A 24,273-nucleotide genomic window follows, 5' to 3' on the forward strand; every position below is an offset into this window, starting at 1 on the left:
CAGGAAGAAAGGTACTAAGGGGATTACACTGCAACTTCCTAACAACCAGATGATTCTACTATCTAAGACTAGGAGAAGGGATTTCCTTTCAGGGGCTCAGACCCTATCTCCTCAAAAGAGACTTGTACCTAAGATAAAAACACCTCTTTTTTTCACTGCTTAACTTCTGCCTATTCCCTAAAATTCCTGGCCGAGTTTATTTTTAAAAAGTTTTGTTGGGGTGGCTAGGTGGTGCAGTGGATAGAGCACTGGTCCTGGAGTCAGGAGTACATGAGTTCAAATCTGGCCTCAAACACTTAATAATTACCTAGCTGTGTGGCCTTGGGCAAGCCACTTAACCCCATTTGCTTTGCAAAAAAAAAAAGTTTTGTTTCCAGAGGTGTTACTTATCCATGTTAAAAGCAAGAGCACAGACACAAACAATACTGGGGGCTTCAGGGCCTTGGGATATATACCCTGGCTTAGAGACATGTAAGACTGCATTAAATGAACATCTCAGGAGAAGACTGATAGTAATTAACTATGTTTATGTCTTTTTTGAAAGGAATCAAGCTAATTCCAGCTAAATTAGGTAATGGGAAGCTGTTGAAAATTAAAAGATCAAGAAATATAAGGGTTTTGATGTCCTTCAACAAGCAAATTGATAAATTCCATAGCATTTCCAATATAGGAAACTGCAATTCCATAGCATTCTCAAAACATTATTAAACATAGGCCTATTTTTCCTACATGAATCATTCTAGACAACTGTGGCTAGCACTGTAATAAGTTAAGACAGAAATATATGAAATCAGGACTTAATTCACTTACCCTTACAACTGCCACCACAGATACATTATCCCCCACCTGTGGGTGAGACACAGCCAGACTGCCACTGGGGATGTCTTGGGAACTGCTCACCAGGGTTTCCTCAATGACCAGACTTGTCTGATAAGGGTGGTTCTCTCCTACCTCTAGGGCAGCTTCCTCCAGGACCACATCATGGGAAAGGATCTCTGAAGTAACCATCTCCTGGACATTGTTAGGCTGAGCACCCACCTCCTCTGCCAGACCCTCGATGGTGATGCACTGCTCTGCTGCACCTGCCTGGCTGGCTTCCATAGACAGAATGCTTGGGAGTGCCTCCTGAGTAGACCTTGAGGGAACCGGTATCCCTTTGGTAGGGCCTTGAGCAACACATAGCTCTAAGGGCTGGCAGCTCTGATCCTCCTGAAGGGTGCTCTTGGGAATGATGATATAATCAGATCGGGGAAGGATCTTTCGGAAACCTGGGATGTCTGGGACCACAGCAGTTAGTGCAGATAGCTTAGAGTTCTGAGGATTAAAAAATGGAAAAAGATGCAAATAAAGTAACTAAAATGTCCCAGACCCTTTGACCCAGAGATCTCACTATTAGGTTTATAACCATAAGGTCACTGATAAGAAGATCCAAAACACTCCAAAATATTTAAGGCAGGCTCTTTTTTTTTTTGTGGTAGCAAGGAATTAAAAACAAAGTAGGATGTCTATCAATGGACAATGATTAAGTTAATTGTGGTACATGAATATAATGGGATATTAATATGCTATAAGAAACACAGTGACAACAATGTATATGAAAAGAATCACCACAAAACAATCAAAAATGGATATTGTAAAATTATAAAAAACAAACATAGCTCCAAAGAAGAAATATAAGAAGATACTCTATTATCACTTTCCTTTGAAGAGGTAGTAGATGCATATTATTTTTACCCTTTTTCTATGAACTGAGCAAAATTTTACTCATTTTTTTCACCTCATCCTGCTCCCCCCTCCTCCTTTGAAAAATATTATTATTATATGGAATGGCTCTCTGGGATAGAAAAGAGAAGAATACTGGGAGAAATTAATGATGAAAAAATTTTATACACAAATATTGCAATAAAAAATTTGTTTTAAAATGTAGTAATGGAAGAAACAGAATAGATTGATAGAATGAGGATAGGATCTTCTCACTTGACAATTTTCAAAAAAGAAATGGGAGAAAATTCCAAAATCTATCATAAGACTACAGAAAATGTCATATGCCATCCCCAGCTCTTTACTCTAATTTCCCCAAAGAACCTTTAATCTTAAATGAATTACGCCTTAGCCTAACTGAATCAGTCTAGAACTATAAAGCAATACTGATGTAAAGTGAAAATGTTTAACTACAAGGAAAAAGTAATGTTAAGCAACAAATGAAGCAGTTCTTAGAAATTTGGTCCATTTTGAAATGGATCAATAGGATGCAATCCTGCCAGGACCAAACTAAACAAATAGAAGACAATATAGTGCTACATGGAAGGAAGACTATGAGTGGCATAATAGGATGAAAATATTACTGTATAAAGAGAACAAGGATTTCACATTTAAATAATAAGGATATGAGAATAAAGTGACCACATGTAACATAAAGTAATAAATTAGAGATCAAACAAGTTAATGAAACTCATCAAGGAGGGTGTTTTTGTTATTCTTTTTGTGTGACCTTGGGCAAGTTACTTAATCCTGACTGCCTTGCATCCAGAGTCATCTCCAATCATCCTCATTCATATCTGATCCTGGACACAGATGGCTCTGGAGGAGAAAGTGGGGTGATGACTTAGCATAGCCCCTCCTCACTCATATCCAATTCATGTGCTTGTCATGGTGTCACCTTCCCCAATGTCACGGTTTTCTTCAAGAATGAAGGACAGGGGTGGCTAGGTGGCACAGTGGATAGAGCACCAGCCCTGGAGTCAGGAGTACCTGAGTTCAAGTCTGGCCTCAGACAATTAATAATTACCTAGCTGTGTAGCCTTGGGCAAGCCACTTAACCCCATATGCCTTGCAAAAACTTAAAAAAAAAACACCCTAAAAAAAAGAATGAAGGACAAAAATCATCTTTTTTGAAGGTGAAAAGGCAACTTAGAAAAAAAGTGAAACACATTATTTAGCACGTTTTTAATGACTTTTTTCCCATTATTTCGCCCAGCATCCCTGTCTTCCTCCCAAAGAATCATCCCATAAAATAATATTTAAAAAATAAAGAAAAAATTCACTACAACTGATCAATATACTGAAAAAGTATGAAAACATGTAATATGTCACACTGTGTACCTTCCATCTTTAAACAGCTGTAAGGGGTAGTTAGGTGGCACAGTGGATAGAGCCCCAGAGTCAGGAGAACCGGAGTTCTGGCCTTAGACACTTAATACTTACTTAGCTATGTGACCTTGGGGAAGTCACTTAACTCCACTGCCTTGCAAAAATTTAAAAAAAGAAAGTGGCTATACCATTTCACAGATCCATCATGTATTAGTGTTCCTCACAAATCCTCCAACACTAATTACTTTTTTTTCATTACTGCCAATTTTCAGGGTTTGGGTGAAATCTCAGGATTATCTTGATTTGTATTTTTCTTATTAAGGAGTGTGGAGAGTTCTTTCGTGTGATTGTTGCTATTTTGCACCTCTCTTCTTTTGAGAGTTGTTTGTTCATTTCCTTTGACCACTTATCTAATGAGGAATAACTACGATATGTATATGTATTATAGTGTATAACTATATATGTAATAAAATTAACTATCAAGTTGTATATAGTTCATATATCTTAGACACTAAAACATTATCAGAGAAATGATACAAAAAATTACTTTTTCCATTTGATTGCTTCCCTTTTATTCTAGGTGTATTAATTCAGAAAACATAAAACAAATTATTTTATAAATTAAATATTTTTCTTAATCTTTATTTTTTGTTTGGTTAAGTAAACATCTTAGGTGTGAGAAGTATACTACTTTTGTAATTTTAAATAAGTATTTCCTTTAACATCAAGGTTACCTATATATTTAGAAAAATAAAGCTTGGCTAATTTGCAAAGGAAGTTTTCTTTTTTTCAGATAAAAAAGATGATATCTTTGAAAACAGAAATAAAAGGGTACTTCTCTCATTAAAGAAATATAAAGAATAGATCCTCAAAGGAAGAATGTTAAATGCTTCATTTAACAGGTTTATAAACTTTTTAGCTGGAAAGATAAACAATTAAATCTCTAAGGCTTACATGAACCTCTCCCAAGTAGTATAATGCCAAAGTTGCCAGGATAAATTAATATTTCAAGATAAAAACATAGTAGCAAAAGGCCTTTGGAGTGATGAGTATCTGCAGAAGACCTATGAAAGAATTTGAGAAAAGCTTTACAAGATTAAAGGGCAGATTTGCTAGAGTACTGAAGATTTTGCCAGGTGTCTTGCAAATCTAAAGAAAAAAACTTTAAATGAAAAAAGATAGGGACAAGAACTACCTATATATATTCCTCTATCTAGAGACCACAGAGTAAGAAATCTATATATTCAAATACTCAAAAGTTTAGCCCACAAACAAGAGAAGCTAGCAATTTTAATGCAAGATGACAAATTTTAACTCAGAGGTATCATTGAGACCTGGTGGAGTAAGACCTAGGACTGGAATTTGAATCTGAATTGTATACTTTATTCAAAGGAAACAGAAAAGGCAAAAGTAGAGAAGGGGTGGGATATCATTCTATATTAAGGTGTACCTATACATGAGGAAGCTTAGAAATGAGCAAGGAAAATATGATATTTGGATATCTGGATAGGAAAACAAGGAAAAACAAGTTATTTTATCACTGGAGTCAACCATAAAAAGTTAGTATATGAGGACTCGAAGAAAATGTCACAAACTGGTACAGAGACCAGATATAATTATACAGACACCTTCTAATATCTCTATCTCTTTCCCCCCCCCCCACTGAAAAACAGAGCAGTTAATTATTTCTTGACTTGCCTTAAAGATAATTTCATCCTCCAAATGTGGAGAAACCAATTGTGAACTGATCCAATCATTCTGTAGGCCCATTATTATTATGCTCAAAAGGTTATAAAACTTTGCATACCCTTTGATCCAGTAACACCACTACTAGGTCTGCATCCCAAAGAAATCATAAAGAAGGGAAAAGGACTCACATATCCAAAAACATTTATAGCCATTCTTTTGGTGGTGATAAAGAACTGGAAATTGGGCAGCAAAGTGGTGCAGTGGATAGGACACCAGCCCTGGAGTCAGGAGGACCCGAGTTCAAATCTGGTCTCAGACACTTGATATAATTTCCTAGCTGTGTGACCTTGGTCAAGTCAATCTCAATCCTCATTGCCTTAAAATAAAAAAATTTTTTTTAAAAGAATTGGAAATTGAGGAATGCCCAGTGATTGGGAAATGGCTGAACAAGATGTAGTATATGAATGTGATAGAATACTATTGTTCTATAAGAAATGATGAGCAGGGAGATTCCAGAAAAAAAATGATAAAGACTTACATGAACTGATGCTGAGTGAAGTGAACAGAACCAGGAAAACAATGTATATAATAAAAACAACAATGTGTGATGATCAGCTATACAGACTTAGTACTTCTCAGCAACAAAATAATCAAAGACAAATCTAAAAGACTTGTGATGGATATATCATCAACATCCAGAGGAAAAAACTATGGAATCTGAATGCAGCTCAAAGCATTGACTAACATGGAAGTACATTTAACATGTTTATGCAGGTATAATCTATATCACATTACTTACTGTCTTGGAGAGGAGGAGGTAGGAAATTTTACTAAAATGAATCTTGAAAAGAATTTCTACATGTAACTGGAAAAATACCATTAAGATTTTTTAAAAAGGGGGAGGCTAGGTAGTGTAGTGGATAAAGCACCGGCCTTGGAGTCAGGAGTACCTGGGTTCAAATCTGGTCTCAGACACTTAATAATTACCTAGCTGTGTGGCCTTGGGCAAGCCACTTAACCCCATTTGCCTTGCAAAAACCTAAAAAAAAAAAAAAAAAGATTTTTATAAAAGAGAGAGAGATAAGATGGCAGCATGAAGGCAGGAATTCCTGGAAACTTGTTGACTAAAAAACCCCAAAAGCCATTAAATTATGACTCTAGTCAAAATTTAGAGGGGCAAAACCCACAAAGACTGAGAATACAATTTCCCACTCTAAGACAACTTAGAAGTTCCACAGGAAAAGTCTGTTTCACCAGGACTGGGGGTGGGAAAAAGCTGCAGTGCAGTGGCAACACAGAATCAGCCAGGTGCCTAGGTCTGTAGCAGAGGGGGCAGTTTAATCATTGGGGACAGCCAGAAGGGGTAGTGAGAGAACTCTGCCAGACCAGAGTGAGTGTGGAGCAGAACTTGTGTCTCAGAGCAGCCCTGTGGTGAGAATCTGCAGCAGGAGTTGGCAGTCACCCAGCACATCCAGAGTTCTCAGGCCACAGATGGTAAAGGGGGCAGGGGAGACTACAGAGGTCTCTCTGCTCTCCTGGGGCCGGACTCAGCTATTTGCCCACACTCAGATCCAGGTTGCAGTCTGGGTCCCCACAACATCACCACAATTGAGCAGGGACCATCTTCACATTTCCAGGGCAGAGCGAAGGGAACTGAACACAGGCAAGAGACCAGTTAGAGCCTCTCATAAGACTTTGGAGGAATAAATGTCCCAGTGGGGTGTCCCCAAAGTCTTGCAAGTGCAGTAAAAGTCAGTCATAGGCTAAGGAAATAAGCAAACAACAGAAAAAGAAGAATCTGACCATAGAAAATTACTTTGGTCCCATGGGAGATCAAAAAACATACTCAAGATGATGACAAAATCAAAGCTTCTGCATCCAAAACCTCCAAAAGAAATAGAAAATGGGCTCAGACTATGGATGAGCTCAAAAAAGACTTTGAAAAACAATTAAGGGAGGTAGAAGAAAAATTGGGAGGAGAAATGAGAGCGAAGCAGATAAATCATGAAAACCAAGTCAGCAACTTGGTGAAATACAAAGCAGAACTGGACAGCTGGAAAAGATAAAAAAGCTCTCTGAAGAAAATAACTCCTTCAAATATAGAATGGAACTAAAGGAAGCTGATGGCTTTGCAAGAACTCAGGAAGAAATAAAACTCTTCCAAAAAAGCCAAAAATTAGAAGAAAATTTGAAGTATTTCATTGGAAAAATAACTGACCTTGAAAACAGATCCAGAAGAGATAATTTAAAAATTATTGGGCTACCTGAAAGTCATGACCAGGAAAAGAGCCTAGGCTTCATTTTTCAAGAAACAATACAATAAAATTATCCTGAGATCCTGGAAGCAGAGAATAAAACAGAAATTGAGGGAATTCACCAGTCACCTCTTGAAAGAGATCCCAAAAGAAAAACTTCCAGGAATATTATAGCCAAATTCCAAAACTCCCAAGTCAAAGAGAAAATACTAAAAGTTGCCAGAAACAAACAATTCAAGTACCATGGCTCTATAGACAGGATTACACAGGATCTGGCAGAGTCTATATTAAGGGCTCATAGGGATTGGAATATGATATTCTGGAAGGCGAAAGATTTTGGTTTACAGCCGAGAATCAACTACCCAGCAAAACTGAACATCCTCTTTCAGGGGAAAAAATGGGCTTCCAATGAAACAGGGGACTTTCAAATTTTCCTATTGAAACAACTGGAGCTGAACAGAAAGTTTGATCTACAAGTACAGGACTCAGGTGAGCCACAGAGGGGGTAGATGAGAAGGACTAACTAACTATGAGGAAATTAATGATGTTAAAACTGCTTGTATTCCTTCATGGGAAGATGGTCTGGTATTCCTATTTAACAGATTTTGTTATGATCCACATAGCAATGTATTCCTGATAACTCATATGAACTTTCTCATTTATAAGAGCAGTTAGAAGGAGCATATATAGACAAGGCAGAGGAAGGAGGTGAATATAATGGTATAATACAGTAAAAAGATGGAGTCAATGGGTGATAAAGGAAAGTACTGGGAGGAAGAAGGGGCTAAGATATTTCACATGAGAGTCAAGAAAAAGCTTTGACAATGGAGTGGAATAGGGGAAGGTGAGGGAAAATGAGTGAGCCTTCATTCTCATCAGAAATGACTCAGAGAGGAAATAACACACACACACACACACACACACACACACACACACACAATAGGGTATATAAATCTATCTCACCCTAGAGAAAAATGAGAGGAAAGGGATGGGATAAGGGGGGACAGAGGTAGGGAAGGGGGGAATAAGTGATAGAAGAGAGGGAAGATCGTGGGAGAGGGAACTCAGATATAACACACTTCTGGACAGGGACAGGATGAAAAGAGAGAGAGAGAGAATGGAATAGCTGAGAGTAGGAAGGAACAGAGTGGAGAGAAATACAGTTAGTGATAGCAACTATGGGAAAAATTTTGAATCAACTTCTCTGGCGGATATGATGGGGAACGCAACTCATCCCAGAGATAGAGTCACTGGAATCTGAACACAGACTTAAGTACACTTTTTTTCTCTCTCTCTATTCCTGAGGTTTCTCATCCTTTGGGGGAGGGAGGGTTTATGATTACTCTTACAACAAGATTATTGTAATAATATAAAATAAAAAAAAAGAACAGTAAAAGGGCGGCTAGGTGATGCAGTGGATAGAGCACCGGTCCTACAGTCAGGAGTACCTGAGTTCAAATCCGGCCTCAGACACTTAATGATTACCTAACTGTGTAGCCTTGGGCAAGTCACTTAACCCCATTGCCTTGTGCAAAAAAAAAAAATTCACCCCAAAAAACAGTAAAAAAAAGATTTTAAAAATGGTGAAGAAACCAACAAAGGTAAATTTTATTCTGAACTGGAGTCTCACTGAAAGGAACTAGTTGCTGGGAGGAAATGATGGAAATTCTCAGGAGTGGTGATCACTCATTAGTAAAGTATTTAAAAGAGAAAGAAAGGAAATTCATATATTCTGAATTTGAGGAAAGCACATTCTAAAGGTTTCAAGGAAAGATAAAAAGGAATTTATAAAATTTAACATCCAGGAATATTGGGAGATGTTTAAAAAGAAATTATTAAGACACAAGGGAAACTTATTTCAATAAGAAAATGGAATTTGTTTGAAGAGCTCAATTTGAATGCACAGAATATTGATTAACCAACTTAGATTTTAAAAAGAAATACAGACATTCAAACCAGACTCAAGAGAAACATAAAAAGTAAATACGAAAGAATAATCATAAGGGATTCAGTAAAGTTAAACTGTTCACTTTCCATATGGGAAGACAATATAAGCAACTCCTAAGAATTTGATCATTAGAAGAGCAGTAAGAAGTCAGAGTGAGTTCATTATGTTGGGATGATCTCAAAAAAACAAAAACTGAAGGTATATGAAAGATGAAGATCCTGGGAGCAGGGGGAAGGAAAAGCTAGGATGGAAGAAATTTTCTCACGTAAAAGAGACTCAAAAAGAACAACTTTTATAGTGTAAGGGAAAATGAGAGATGAGGGTGGTGTTGGTGAATTGTTCAGTTGTGTCTATTTGTGATCTCCAGGGACCATGGCATTCCAGATTCTTCTGTCTTCCATTATTTCTCATAATCTGTCCAAGCTCATATTTGTTTTCATGACACTACCTCATCCTCTGCTGTCCCCTTTTCCTTTGCCTTCAATTTTTCCCAACATCAGGTTTAATGAATCCTGTCTTCTCATTACATGGCAAAAGTATTTAAACTTCAGTTTCAGTATATGAACTTCCATTGAAGAACCTGAATTAATTTCTTTAAGCATTGACTGATTTAATCTCTTTGCTGCCCAAGAGACTCTCAAAAGTCTTCTCTAGCATCACAATTTGAAAGCATCAACTCTATGGGGTTCAATTTTCCTTACAGTCCAACTCTCACAGCCTATACGATGCTACTGAAAATCCTTTGTCAGCCTGCATGCCCTCCAGATTTGCCATAGCTTTCCCACCAGGGAGCAAGTGTCTTTTAATTTCATAGCTGCAATCACCATCTGCAGTGATCTTTGAGTCCAAGAATATAAGATCTGACACTGCTTCCATTTCTTCTCCCTTTATTTGTAATGGGACCAGTTGCCAAGATCTTAGTTTTTTTTAATGTTAAATTTTAAGACAATTTTTAAACTCCTCTTTCAACCTTATGAAGAGGTTTAATTCCTCTTCACTTTCTGCCATCAAGAGTGGTATTGTCTGCAGAACTGAGATTGCTGATACTTTTTAGCCCACATATAGGTTCCCCAGGAGACAAGTAAGATGATCTGGTATTCCTGTTTAACAGACTTTGTTATGATCCACATAGTCAAAGGCTACATGTAGTCAATGAAGCAGAAGTAGCTGTTTTTCTGGAACTCCCTTGCTTTCTCTATAATTCAGTGACTGCTGACAATTTAGTTTCTAGTTCCTCTGCCTCTTGGAAAAACCAGCCTACTCTTCTAATAATTCCTAGTTCACATACTGTTGAAACCTAGTTTTCAGAATCTTAAACATAACCTAGCTGGTGTATAAAATGAGTCCAATTGTTCAGTAATTTGAACATTCCTTGATATTGTCCTTCCTTAGGAATAGGATGTAAACTATTTTTTTACAAATCAGGGTCATTATTGAGTTTCCAAATTTGCTGGCATACTGAGTCCAGCACTTGAACAGGATCATCTTTCAGAATTTTAAATTAGCTCAGTTGGAATTCTATAACCTCCATTACCCTTACTGATAGCACTGCTTCCTAGGGGTCTACTTGACTTCATTCTCCTGTATGTCTGGCTCTATCTAAATCAGTAACCACATCTCTGTAGTTATTAATGATGTTAAAGATCTTTCTTATATCGTTCTTCAGTCTATTTTTTGCTACTTCTTAATCTATACTGCTTCTGACATCTTCCCACCTGAGGAGCACATCTGAGGATATCATTTCTTTTATCATTCTAGAACTCTCCATGGGGTTTTTTGGTAAAAATACTTCAGTATCTTTGCCATTTCTTTCTCCAGTTGATCCCCTTTTGTCAGAACTCTCTATTATGAGTATCCATCTTGGGTAACCCTGCACGACACTGACTTACCCAAATTCTTCTGCCACAATGAGGCAGTGATCCAGGGAGGAAATGGAGGACAGAGTAGGCAATGCATGAACCTTATTCTTATCAGAACTGATTCAAACAGTAGAAAAATAGGAGGGAAGGGGAAATGATAAAAATGGAGAGCAGATTAAAGGAGGCAGTGGTCAGAAGCAAGATAGACTTTTGAAAAGAATAAGAATAAAAAGATACTCTGGGAGAGAGGATAAAAAGGATAAACAGAAGAACATAGGATGGAAGGAAAAACATAACAATCACAACTGTGAATGTGAATGGAATGCTCATATATAAAATGGGAACAAGCAGTAGAATGGATCAGAAATCAGAATCCAACAATATGCTTTTTATAAGAGACACGCTTGAATCAACAAGACACACATACAAAGTTAAAATAAAGGGTTGGAAATTTTCTTTTTTTCCTTTTTTCTTTTTCTTTTTTTTTTTTAGGTTTTTGCAAGGCAATGGGGTTAAGTGGCTTGCCCAAGGCCACACTAGGTAATTATTAAGTGTTTGAGGCCAGACTTGAACTCAGGCACTCCTGACTCCAGGGCCAGTGCTCTATCCACTGTGCCACCTAGCTGCCCGGAAATTTTCTCTGATAAAGGCCTCATTTTATACATATAAATAAATATGTATACCCTTATATATATAAATATAAATTCATATAGATATATGAGAGAGAACTAAATCAAATCTATAAGAATAAATATCATTCCCCAACTGATAGTCAAAGGAAAAGAACAAATAGTTTTCAGAAGAAATCAAAACTATCTATAGTTATGAGAAAAATATTCTAAATTGCTACTGATTTAGTATCAATACATACCTATCAGACTGGCTAATATGACAGAAAAAGGAAATGAGAAATGATGGAAGGAATATGGAGAAAATGGGACACTAATGAACTGTTGGGAATTCTGAATAGATCTAACTATTCTGGAAAACAATTTGGAACTAAGTCCAAAGGGCTATAAAACTGTACACACTTTAATTCAATAATACCATATCCCACAGAGATTAAGGATGGAGAGGGAGCAGGAGAGTAAAGGAGCTATATGCACAAAAATATTTATAGCAGCCCTTTTTGTAGTGACAGAAGAATTGAAAATTGCAGAGATGCACATTAATTGAGGAATGGCTGAACAAGTCATAATATACCATATGCCATATGACTGTGATGAAGTACTATAATGTGCTATAAGAAATGACTGAAAGGTGGTTTCAGGAAAAAATACGGTAGGACCTATATGAAATGACGCAAAATAAAATGAGATGAACTGGGAGATCACTGTGTACAGTAACAGCTATATTACAAAGATGATCGATTATGAAAGACTTGACTATTAAGGTCAATAAAATGACCTAAAGTTAATTCCAAAGAAGACATGTTGAAAAATTGCTATCCATCTCTGGAGAGAGAACTGATGAACTCTTGAGAGCAAACTGAAGCAAAATTTTCTCTCTTTTTTTTGGCTTTTTTTGTGATATGGCTAATATGAAAACAAATATTCTAATATTCTGCTTGCCTTTCCAGTTGGTGGAAGAAGGTAGGAGGAAAAGAATTTGAAATTCAAAATTAAAAAAAGAAAAGAATGTTAAAAATAAACAATAAATTGGAGGGTAGGGGATAGGTGAGAAGAAATTTACAGAGATAGAATTAAGACCACAAAACAGAAGATGTATAAAAATATACCGTGATCCTCTAAAAATGAGTCAGGATATCCCTATTAGGTTCATACTCCAAAGGAAGTCACAAATTTTAAAAAGTTCTAAATACAACTAAGTATTTATACCTGTACCTTCTAATAGTAGCAAAGACTTGGAAACAAAGCACATTTCCATCAATTGGGGAATGTCTAAATAAACTAGGATATAGAAATATAAAGAAATATTGTGCTATAAAATACCATGACAATGAAGAAAACATTGAAGCATCAAAAGATTTACATGATATGATGTAAAATGAAGTAAACAGAGCCAAGAAAACAGTATATATGATGGATACAACAAAATACAACAATGAAAATGGAAAGAACCATCACAAAACAAGTGCCTGAGATCCACAGGCTCAATATATTACACATTATTTTCAGAAATTTTGGATATTTTGGTCAATTCTGCTTATTTTTTTCCTTCTTTTTCTCCTTAAAATATTTATTAGAGGGGATGAATCTCTGCAAAGGAAGGGGAGAGGATCCTGGGAGAAATTCTGATTATGTAAAAAAAAAGATCCATAAAAATAGAGTTAGGAATTACAAATCTACAAATGAACAAAAGCTTACAAGAAGAAAAACTGAGGAAAACAAGGATTTTTGTTAATGCTAAACTGGAAAGAAAAAAAGGACCTCTGGATAGTGGATGGGATGATAATGGCAAAACAGAGAAGGAAAAGCTGCTCAATTTTTATTTTATTTCTGTTTTCTCTGTCAAGGAAAATAACCTCTGATCTGGAAATGCCACAACAAAAAAGACTAACAAGGAGTTGCTATTCAAGAAGTAAGAAGATAGGGCAAGAAAACATCTCTTTGCCCTTGATGACCTAAAGTCACTTGGCCCAGATGATAAACATCTTCAGGTACTAAAAAACTGTCAGATCTAATTACTGGACCATTGATAGTAAAACCTGAAAGATTATAGAAGGCAGGACAGGTATTTCTTCATTAGAGAAAGGCAAATATATCTTGATTTTCAAAAAAGGGAAGTGAACAGAGTTTGCAATCTATACTTAGTGAGCTTGACTTTGATTCCTAGAAAATTCTAGAAACTACTGGCAAATATCAAGAAAGGGAAGTGGTGATTACAAAGAGATAGCAAGGTTTCTTCAATGTAAGCTATATCCAAACTAACCTCATTTTCTTTTCAGACAGAGTTTCTAAATTTGTATATGAGAATGGGATAAGATATAGCTTACCAAGATGTTACCAAAACTTTAAATCAAGCATTTCATATTCTTCTTTTGAAGAGGGAAGACTGAGAGAGGGATTAGATGAAATATAATTAGACTGATCCAGAATTCAATAGATGACTGGAGAGAAGTAGTTGTTAATGGTTTGACATCAAAGTGACAAATCTATAATTGAGTACCCTAATCCAATGTTGTTTAACATTATCTTTTTTGGTTATTTTTGGCAAGGCATCAGGGTTAAGTGACTTGCCTAATGTTGTTACACAACTAGGTAATTATCAAGTGTCTGAGGTCAAATTGAACTCAAGTCCTCCTGACTCCAGAGCCAGTGTTCTGTCGGACTACCCAGCTGCCCCTAACATTGTTATCAATTACTTGAATAAAGACACAGAAGGCACATTCATCACGTTCACAAATGACTCAAAATAGGAATGATAGCTATCATAGTAAATAAGACTAAAAGATTCTAAAAAAGATAAATTAGACAAATGCCTGGATCTTATGTAAACTATCACACTTATGTACAAAAAACCTTCCTAAGTACTAGATGAAAGAGGCATGGTGGAACTGCAAAGAGATCTGGAGGTACTGATAGACACAAGCTCAATGAGATAGCAATATGATGTAAGAGCCAAAATAATGTATGTGATCTTGGGGGAGATTTTCTAATTGCATGATTCCCAAAAATAAGGAAATGACAGTCACTCTATGCTCTTCTCTTGGAAGATGTCATCTGGACTCCATAGGTTAAGGAGGATACTAATAAACCAGAGAGTGTTTAGAAAAAAGCAAAAAGGATGGGCTCTGAGTCCATGTTGAATGAAATTTGTTTGAAGGAACTGGAAATATTTTAGCCTAAAGAGAAGTTTAAGAGAGAAAAGATAGCTGTTTGAGTTAAAGACTATCATGTAGAAAAGGAATTAGCCTTGTTTTGTTTTGTCTAGGTGGGGATAACCAGGACAAATGGCTGAAAGTTACAGAGGCAAATTTAGTTTTGGTGTCAGAAGAAGTTCCTAACAATTAGTGTCATACAAAAATAGAACTGGCTATCTCAAGAAGTCTAGGTCTTTAAGGAAAGAGAGAGAGAGAGAGAGAGAGAGAGAGATTGATTTATCACTTTTCTGGTATGTTACAATGGGGAGTCCTTTCAATTATTAGCTGAAATGCTGTCAATCTAGGAAAAGTTTAAGGGCTCTAGGAAAGGAAATGGGGGAATCATCCTAGACATCCTCCAAAATCAATGATCTAATATCCTTTTGCAACCAAAATGACTGAAAAATGTTAGGACAGAATCAAAAAAGGATTCTGAAGAAATAATTATGATCTTTAAAAATATTTAATGACTCACATCATAGTCACTCAGATTACCTTTAAAGAAAGCAAAGACTAAAAAGAAGACCCAGGAGTTTATTCTTCCCCAAAGTCCTTGGAGCAGAGTATGCGTTTAGTAGTAGTAGTAGCTTACATTAATATTATATTTTAAGGATTCGATATACTGGTAGGTAAAATAACTTACAGGATCCAAACCTTCTTTCTCTAATTTGGCCTTCTCCAAGTAGTAACTCTTCTCAGCCACACTAAGAAGCCTCCAGCTTTCACTGATCTTCTTATTGATCTCAGACTGGGGAAGATGAGGAAGTTCCTGCTGCACTTTCAGGTAAATGTCATAATAGTATAAAAGATAAGCAGATCTGAAACACAAACAAGTCCTTAAAGTTTTCATTTACTCAGCCAACCATTAAGTAAGAAGCATCTAACAGTAATAAGTGACATTGATCATCCCATTTGACTCTCACAAAAACTCTTTAAGATAAATGCTACAGGGACAGCTAAGTGGTGCAGTGGATAGAGCACCAGCCCTAAAGTTAAGAGGACCTGAATTCAAATCTAGCCTCACTTAACCCCATTGCCTTGCAAAACTCCCCCCAAAAAACAAACCAAAACAAAGAAATGATAAATGGTACATTTTTTCACTTCATTTTACAAATGGGGCAAATGAAGTTGAAAGAAGTCAGGTAACTTGCCCAGGGTCACAGAACTACAGTCAGATATGAAATTTGAATCAGTCTTCCTAAGCATTATGCCATACCTCTTACTCTATTTAACTGTATTGGTATTGCTGTAATATACATATACATATGTACACACACACACACACACAAGCTTAGGTTCTGCTTTCAAGATACTAGATTCATGAATCTTCTTGATTCAGATTTCCAGGGGGGTTCCAATCCAATTCCCAAATTTTATAGGGGAAGAAAAAGATGCCTATAAAGAAGTAGAGAGAGCACTGGTCCTGGAGTCAGGAGTACCTGAGTTCAAATCCAGCTTCAGACACTTAATAATTACCTAGCTGTGTGGCCTTGGGCAAGCCACTTAACCCCATTGCCTTGAAAAGAGAAAGAAAGAAAGAAAGAAAGAAAAAGAAAGAAAGAAAGAAAGAAAGAAAGAAAGAAAGAAAGAAAGAAAGAAAGAAAGAAAGAAAGAAAGAAAGAAAGAAAGAAAAGACTTGCCTAAAACCACAAAGTATCTTTAAGAACCAGAACTGAATGACTCCCAAATTAAGTTTTCCTTCTACTATATGTGACAGAGACATACAGACCTCAAATGTTCCTAGTTCATGGTGGTGGTATATGATTAAGTGTCAAAGTGAGGAATAAACCAATAAGACAGAAATGCCCCTTTTATTTTGAAAGCTGGTTTAGTTTTCTATAGATCACAGTTTAAATATAGCAAAGTAGGTTAGCTAGCTTTCAGAGTCCAAGATCAAATCTCACATGAATAGGTGGAGGAACTCAGACACAGGCAGTGCTCAGGGATATCAATTATCCAATATATAGATCATCCAAACCTTTTGTTCCTCTATCATTCTTCATTCTGCCCATAAGGCATTATTACCACTCAAATTAAAGGAAAGGATATGAAAAATCCTCCTCAACAGCTTTGGTAAAAGGTTTAAGGGGAGGAGGGAAAAAAAAACTATGTTGTACTTTATGTTTTCCATAGTAATTTCATATAAATTAGATATCTAGAGAAGAGATCTTCCCACTTTTTTCCTAATGAGCTTTTTTTTTTTTTGCAGGAAGAAAATATCGTTGAGAGTAAGTTGCTGCCTGGGTAGCTTGCCAATCAAATTCTACTTTTTACTGGAAATACTTTTGAATCATAGGGAAGAATTGTGTAATGACAGCAAATGGCTTAGAGTTGCATTACATGTTTTAATATTGACCAATAAAATTTAATTGGTCTATTGGATAACAGTGATTTATGAAACATAATAGAAAAGACATAGGCTCCCTAGACATGGAGTCATACTTTAAGCTCTAGCTCTTCTACTTATAAGCTATGTGACCTTAGCTTTCTTAAACAGCAGCTTCCTCACCTATGAATAGGGATAAGAAGGATAACCTATTCAACAGTTTCTGTGAGGAGCAAGTGAGATGATATCTGTAAAATATCATGAATAATTTAAAATAAGCAGGACAGAAAATGTCTGTGAGATTTGTCAGCAGCAGTAAAAGATGGCTAATATTAGTATTAATAGTAACAACAGTTTACACTTCTAAAGGCCTTTATTGTTGGAACAGTACTATATACTATCTCCTCTGATTCTCTGTGACACTGGCACACTGTCAACTTTGTCAATCAGGTAGCTTCACTATTCTCTTTGTATTTTGGAAACAAAGAAACTGAGGTTCAGAATGGTTAAATGATTTGCATAAGTTTTACAACACAGCTAAAAACATCAGAGCCAAGATTCAAATGTAGGTTTCTTGATTCCAAATTCTCAAGGATACCTGTGGAGAAAATGCTCTATAATCTCTACTATGGTACAGAATCGGAGATTGTTCTGGTTAGACTAGGTGACCTCTGAATAATCACTAAGATTTATAGTAGTCTTGAACTGCACAAGCTCAACCCAAGTGAGTACTTCAGGACAAAGAACGTATGGAATTCCAGAAATATAACTGCAGTCAGGAAACTTAAAAGCTTAGTCAGAAAAATTACCTTACCTAGGTTTCTTGGCCTTTTCTCCATGTATTTTATATTTCTTCTTTTTCTTGGGTGGTCCAGGAGAGGAATAAGAGTAAGTATCATCAATTTCCTCCATAACGACAGTTACCTCAGTACCATCATATGGAGCATCCATCCCTAGAGAGTCAGAAAGTAAAATATGAAAACAAAATTCAGTTTGATGGAACAATATCAGTTGATGCATCCTATAAAACTTTTAAGACTATTTGTTTGCATCCTAGTAATGCAGATGACTTGTCCCTTATTTTTGGTGATTCAGTCATTTCAGTTATATCCATGTTGTGGCACTCATGGAGTTTTCTTGGCAAAATAATGGAATGATTTGCCATCTCCTCAATGAATAGATGAGGAAACTGAGGTAAATAGAGTTAAGTGACTCACCCAGGGTCTCACAACTAATAAGGATGTGATGATAAATTTGAACTCAAAAAAATAAGATTTCCTGACTCCAAGCTGGCACTCTATCAACTGTGCCACCAAGTTGCCCCTTGTCCCTTGTAGTAACTAGCAAACACTTATTGAATTTGTCAAGAAACTAAATAAACAGTTGTTCAGGAAAATTCTCCAAGACATGATGAAAAAACTCTTAAAGGACTTAGTAAAATCTCCAATTTTGCAGGAAATAGTTTTGCACCACGTTGAAAACCTAGACCTCTCCATATCATGCCCCAGAAACCTCTTCTCATTGTGGAAGATGACTTTAGGCCTATCATTCACACCCTGAAAGTACTATGTATCTCAGATCTCTACCAGAAGCAAAAAACTGGTAAAAAGGTCAGTCACCTGTTAGTCTTTCAAAAGTGTGCATTCTGGACTGTAGCAAGCAAGTCCATCTCTCCCTTTCAGTTTTGTTTTTGTGTTGTCTTCCCCCAAGAGAATGTAAGCTCCTAGAGGACAAGGGACTCTTTTTTTTTTTGTACTTGTATTTGTATTCTCAGGCTTAACACAATATTAAGCACACAGCAAGCAAGTAATAAATGCAGACTGATCTAATCCAACTAAAAGTTTGTCAGAAGATTTTAAAAACTGAGAAAATTCTGAACCAGATTTAAGGGAAGTCTATCCACCAAGACTCAAATGTAGATAATAAAACTTTCTTTTGTGGAAGATGAGGTAGAAAAGAACCTATAGTGCTTTGGATAAAATAATTATTATTGAATGAACAATTTGAATAATTTCTGTCTGAAAGTTAAAACACACTCTCAAGAGATATCTTCCCTCAACCTTCACTCTAAGTGACTATTTTAAAGAGATGATGATTCAGTCATATGAAATTCAACAATATTGATTTAAGCAATAATAATTAAAGTGGATAACTGAGACAAAAAACAATTCTTTTTAAAGAAATCTACAACTAGCAAGATAATGTTTGCCCTTCATTTTTGGAGAAGACCATGACATCAGGGAGGTGACACCATGACAAGCACATGAACTGTATTTGAGAGAGGGGGATGCTCTACTAAGCGCTTTCTCCTAGAGAGCCATCAGGGTCCAGTGGCCAGACATGAATCAGGACAACTGGAGATGGTCAACCAGAGTTAAGGGACTTGCCCAAGGTCACACAGCTAATAAATGGCAAGTGTCTGAGGCTGAATTTGAACTCCCATCCTTCTGAATCAAAGGTCAGTGCTCTATCTACTTTGCCACCTAGATCTGGTCAAATATCTGGACTACAGTGTTCCAATCTGGACATAGCATTTTAGAGGAAAGCAATTGGGATAGTTACTCAATCTGCCATCTCCAAGATTACTAAAGATCTGAGTTGCTAAATCTAGTCTTCATCTTTCTGTAGACCACCATCTCCTTTCAGAGTTTTCTGGACACTCCTTTTTCCTATTTCTAGTCCAATCTATCTGTGACTATTACATCTCAATCTCCTTTGCTGAATCATTATTCAGTTTTCCCCCTAAGTATGGTTATACTCTAGGAGACTATTCTGGACCTTCTTCTCAATCTACATTATTTGGTGATCTCATCAATTTATCCACAGATGACTTTTACAGAATTAAGACCTCTCTATTGAGTTTCAGTCACTACCTCCTTATTTATGCCCTTCATGGGCGCGCATATATATATATATATATATATATATATATATATATATATATAAAATATATATCTCAAAAAAAAGTATATCTCAAAATTCAAGTCATTTTGCCCTCTAAAACCAGTCTTCTTCCTAATTTCCTATTTCTAATGAGTGTTACATCCATTTCTAGTCAAGTAATACTTATCCAGACCTAGTCACCCTTTCTTACCTCCAGGATCTAATTAGTGGCGAAGCTTTTTTAGTTCATCTCTATAAGAGCTCTTGCAACTATCCCTCCTTTCTCTCCACTCACATCTCTCACTTGGGACTATTGCAAGGGACTCCTCAAGGATCCCTCTGCCTTAAATCTCTCCCCAATCATCCATAATGCTGCCAAAGTGAAAGTCCTAAAGCACAGGTGTGACAGTGTTACTTCTTGCTTAAAAAGTTTCAGTGGTTCCTTATTGCCTCTTAGATACATTACCATTATAAACACCACTTTCCTATACATAATCTGTCACTGACCAGTCTTTCTGAATATTTATCATTACAGCCCCTTAAACATTCCACTGTCTTGATTAATTGGTTTGTTTGCTCCCCACATTGTCTTCATGGTTTTGCAAAGGCAATACCCCTAATGCTGAAATGCTTTTTCCTCATCTCCTCCTCTTAGAATTCCCTACTTCTTCAAAGTTCAAATCAAGGGTTGTTTTCTACAAGATCTTTTCTGACCTCACCTATTGTGAGTACTCTCCCTGCTTTTCCTGAAATTACTTTGTATTTACTTTGTGTACATTTTGTATTTATTTTTCTATGTACATGGCATTTCCCATGTAAATCCTGAGGGAAGGAACCATTTTCTTCTTTTATCCTTGTATCTCTCACATCTGGCATGGTTGAGGGGGTTTAAACACAATGAACTGAACTGATAAAGGGGCTTCTATCTAAGGAAACTGGGGATGGTGGGGAGGGAAAGAACATGATCATTATCAGTGACAGATAGATGGTGCAGTGGATAGAGTACTGGTCCTGGAATCAAGAAGACCTGAGTTCAAATCCAGCCCCAGAGACTTAATAACTACCTAGTTATGTGACCTTGGACAAGTCACTTAACCCCATTGCCTTGCCAAAAAAAAAGACAGTATATCTCAAGTATGTGAAAAACCATCATGAGTAAAGAACTCAACATAACCAAATATAACTCATTATCTTCCCCTCAATACTGACTCTTTCTCAAACTTTTCCAATTCTGCTGATACCTATTCTTATGTTCACAGTGTGATAGTCATTATCCGATTCCCCAGTTTTTCCACATCCCATCAGTGCACAAGTCCTGATGTCCAAGCTCCATAAATTATTGCGCCATCTCTGACTTATGGTCACCTACTCTCATGCAGGCTATTTCAATAGCTGCCTAAATGATGACTCCACACCACTCCATTACTCAATCAGCTGTCAAATTTATATTCTTAAAGAAGAGGTCTAAGTCACTTCTCAGGTAGAAAAGCTCTAGGGCTTCTGATCATGTTCTTCTTAATGGCTCCAGGATAATATGCAAATTCTTCTTGTTTGGCAGTTAAAGTCCTTCAGAATCTGGCTCCAGTCTATTTTTCTAGTACCTCTCAAGTACTGTACATGCCAGAAAAACCTGCCCACATGCTGTTTCTTGTACTTGACATTTCATCTTCCACCACCCTTCCCCATGCCCCAGTTACAGGTTGTTCTCCCATTTCAGGAATGCTCTCCTACAGAATCCCCCCCCCTTTAGAACCACTAGCTCCTTCCAAAACTACCTTTCAAAGACTAACTCCTTCAAAAAACTTCCCCTTACCTGAGTTGTCAGAACCTCACCCCCATCACTTTGCATATCTCAATCAGCAAGCAATTATTAAATGCATATACTATGCAGGTTCTGTGCTAAGCACTGGGAATACATATACAAATAACAAAATAATGCCTCCTCATATTAACTTCTAGAAATATATTTCTCTTTCCATCAAAGGCAAAGATGGTCTCTTTTTTGACCTTTTATCTTGAGCATTATGCCTAGCACCTACATAATGCTTAATAAATGCCTTCCTCATCAATGTCACTCATGCTTGTGATTCCAGCTAGGTGTCACAACCCCACTCAAAATGTTCAATGGCTCCCAATTAGTTGTCGCTAGGATGAAGTACAAGCATGTCGGCTCAGCATTTGAAGTTTTGCACAATCTAGCTTCAACTTCCCTTCCTGCATGCTTTCTGCAGTCTGTCTCAGGTACTGGGCATTTCTTTGCTCAGCCTGACCCAAATGTCTGGAATGCACTCCTTCTTCAGCTTCTTAGTGTCCTTAGCTTTCTTAGCTCAGACACTACCTTCTATATGGTCAATTTTTCCTGATCGGCATCATTTTTACTGCTCTCTCCTCAAATTTTCTTCTACTCATTTGCATTAACAAATTTGGTTTTTTCTTGACATAATAAAAGTCCCTTGAAAACATAGGCTCTTTGTTCAAATACATGTAAACTGAAAAGGAATTAGACTTATCTGACTTTATCCCACAGGACAACACTAGAAGTAATGGGTGGAAATTAGAGAAAGGAAGAGTTTGATTTAGTACAAGAAAAACCTTAATAGTAATGCTGACAGTGGTGTGGCATAGTGTAGTGAAAAGAGAAATGACTTCAAAGTGAAGAGAGAGAATTCTGGGCTCAAGTGGCAATGGTTTAAAATTGTTGCCTCCAGTATATCACTTCCCACTTCTCAAATGTTTGCAATCTCATTTTTGACTCACCTCTTAACTGCAACTACTCTCTCCAAAGTTAATTGCTAAGATAATAAAATCAGAGATTTAAGAGGGACCTTACAGTCCATCTTATTCATTCACTTCTATTCACAGATGAGAAAACTGAAGTACTGCTAGTTTAAGTGATTTGCCATACATTATATAGCTTAGGATTCAAACTTCAGACACCCTGAATTCAAAAACCAAAAATCTTTTTAGTTCTCTTTTTCATTTTTCTGCATTTAACACTAAGGGTTAACCTTCCTAGGCTCACCCTAGGCTCTCCTCTCCCTTGACTCCCTGGATCCTACTTTAATTTGGTTTTTCTCTTTATCTGTCCAACCATTCTTTCTCAGTTTTTAAACCCAATCATCACCCTCCCCTCAAGAAGTGTGGGGGTTCCCTAAGGCTTTGTCCATTGTGCTCTACTATTGTCTATGTTCTTTCTTTTGGTAATCTCCAATAGCTCTTATAGGGTCAATCATCTTTATGCAGCAGAATCCACAAAATATCAACACACACACTCCCCTCCTTAATTCCTGGTCAGTTTCACATGGATATCTCATCTGGACAGCAAATGTAACATTTCCAAAATGGAACTCTCTGCAAATTAAAAAGAAAAAACCTCTCCTATAAATATGAACCCCTATTTCTGTTGACCTCGAGTCACCCACTTTCACCACTTTGGCATCATCCTTGATCGTTCCTTCTGTCTCAATCTTTAGCTACAAAATCGGTTGCCAAGTCTTGACACCTGCACCCCTCCCCCAAACATCTTGCACGCTTCTCCTCTCCAACTCCTTCATTAGCCTTTCCCATAACCTCCACACTGCGACTCCCTTATCTTCATATTATACTTCTGAGTGGATTTCAATCGTTTTGGTCTGTGCATAAAATTCCATCTCCCTTCTGCATGCCGCCGCACAAATGATCCTCGGGTCTGCAGTGCACTGGCTCCTCATCTTTTGCCTCATCAAACCTGCCGTTCTCTTCAGGGTACAGGCTGGTTGCATCCTCCTATCCGAGTCCTTTTCTGGTTCACCGGCTGAGCGCTTTCTTCCATTACTAAGATGTAAATGCGTCGCATTGCTCGCAGAACCTAACTTCTGGGGGGCAGGAATGATTCCATTTGTGTCGGAATTCCGTTTCCTCGGTGAGCTAACACCGGGCACCGCGATTTCACAGCCTGGCACGGGGAAATGATTCTTTGCCCAAGGTCACAGGGGTGGCAGAGCCCACGCGGGGACCACGACCCTCCTAGCGCTAAGCCCCCGAGGCGGGAGCCCCGGGTGCGCCCCCCGCCTGGGGCCCGGGGGGCATACTCACTGGGCGGCTCCCGGGGGCGGCGCTAGGCGGGCGGGAGGCGCGGGTCACATCCCCGGGGGCGCCGGGCTCCGGGGCGGCTCGGGTCCCCGGCCAGCTGCCCAGGCTGGGGCATAAGCGCTCCCCGCAGCGGGGCGGCGGCGGCGGCGGCAGGGGGGAGACGCCGGCTCGCCCCCGCATCCCGGGGACGCCGGGACTTCTCCCCCGGCCCCTGGCCGCCGCCGGAGGCGCGACACCCCTCGCTCTCTCCCCGAGGGAGTGTGGCGGCCCAGGGGGAGGAGAGCAGGGGAGGGGAGGGCGGTTCTCGGCGGACCACGGCCGTCTGGAGC

The 24,273-nt window shown here is 37.8% G+C and overlaps 1 protein-coding gene across 3 annotated transcripts in view; it reads right to left on the reverse strand.

Moving 5' to 3' along the window:
• HMGXB3 (HMG-box containing 3) overlaps positions 1-24,032 on the reverse strand; it is a 52,055-nt gene extending 28,023 nt beyond the window's left edge. The window contains exons 1-4 of one of the 3 annotated variants that reach the window (XM_074212650.1): positions 23,948-24,032; positions 17,805-17,943; positions 15,308-15,482; positions 811-1,314 (exon numbers count right to left, since the gene is read on the reverse strand). In XM_074212650.1, coding sequence (XP_074068751.1) covers positions 811-1,314; positions 15,308-15,482; positions 17,805-17,941 — 816 coding nt within the window. In that variant the 5' untranslated portion in view covers positions 17,942-17,943; positions 23,948-24,032. Of the gene's footprint in view, positions 1-810; positions 1,315-15,307; positions 15,483-17,804; positions 19,888-23,947 lie in introns of those variants that run through there. The other 2 variants (XM_074212651.1, XM_074212649.1) reach the window with 2 other exon arrangements.
• Positions 24,033-24,273: the final 241 nt, after the last annotated feature.

Source organism: Macrotis lagotis, chromosome 1, assembly GCF_037893015.1.
Source record: "Macrotis lagotis isolate mMagLag1 chromosome 1, bilby.v1.9.chrom.fasta, whole genome shotgun sequence".
Lineage (NCBI taxonomy): Eukaryota > Metazoa > Chordata > Mammalia > Peramelemorphia > Peramelidae > Macrotis > Macrotis lagotis.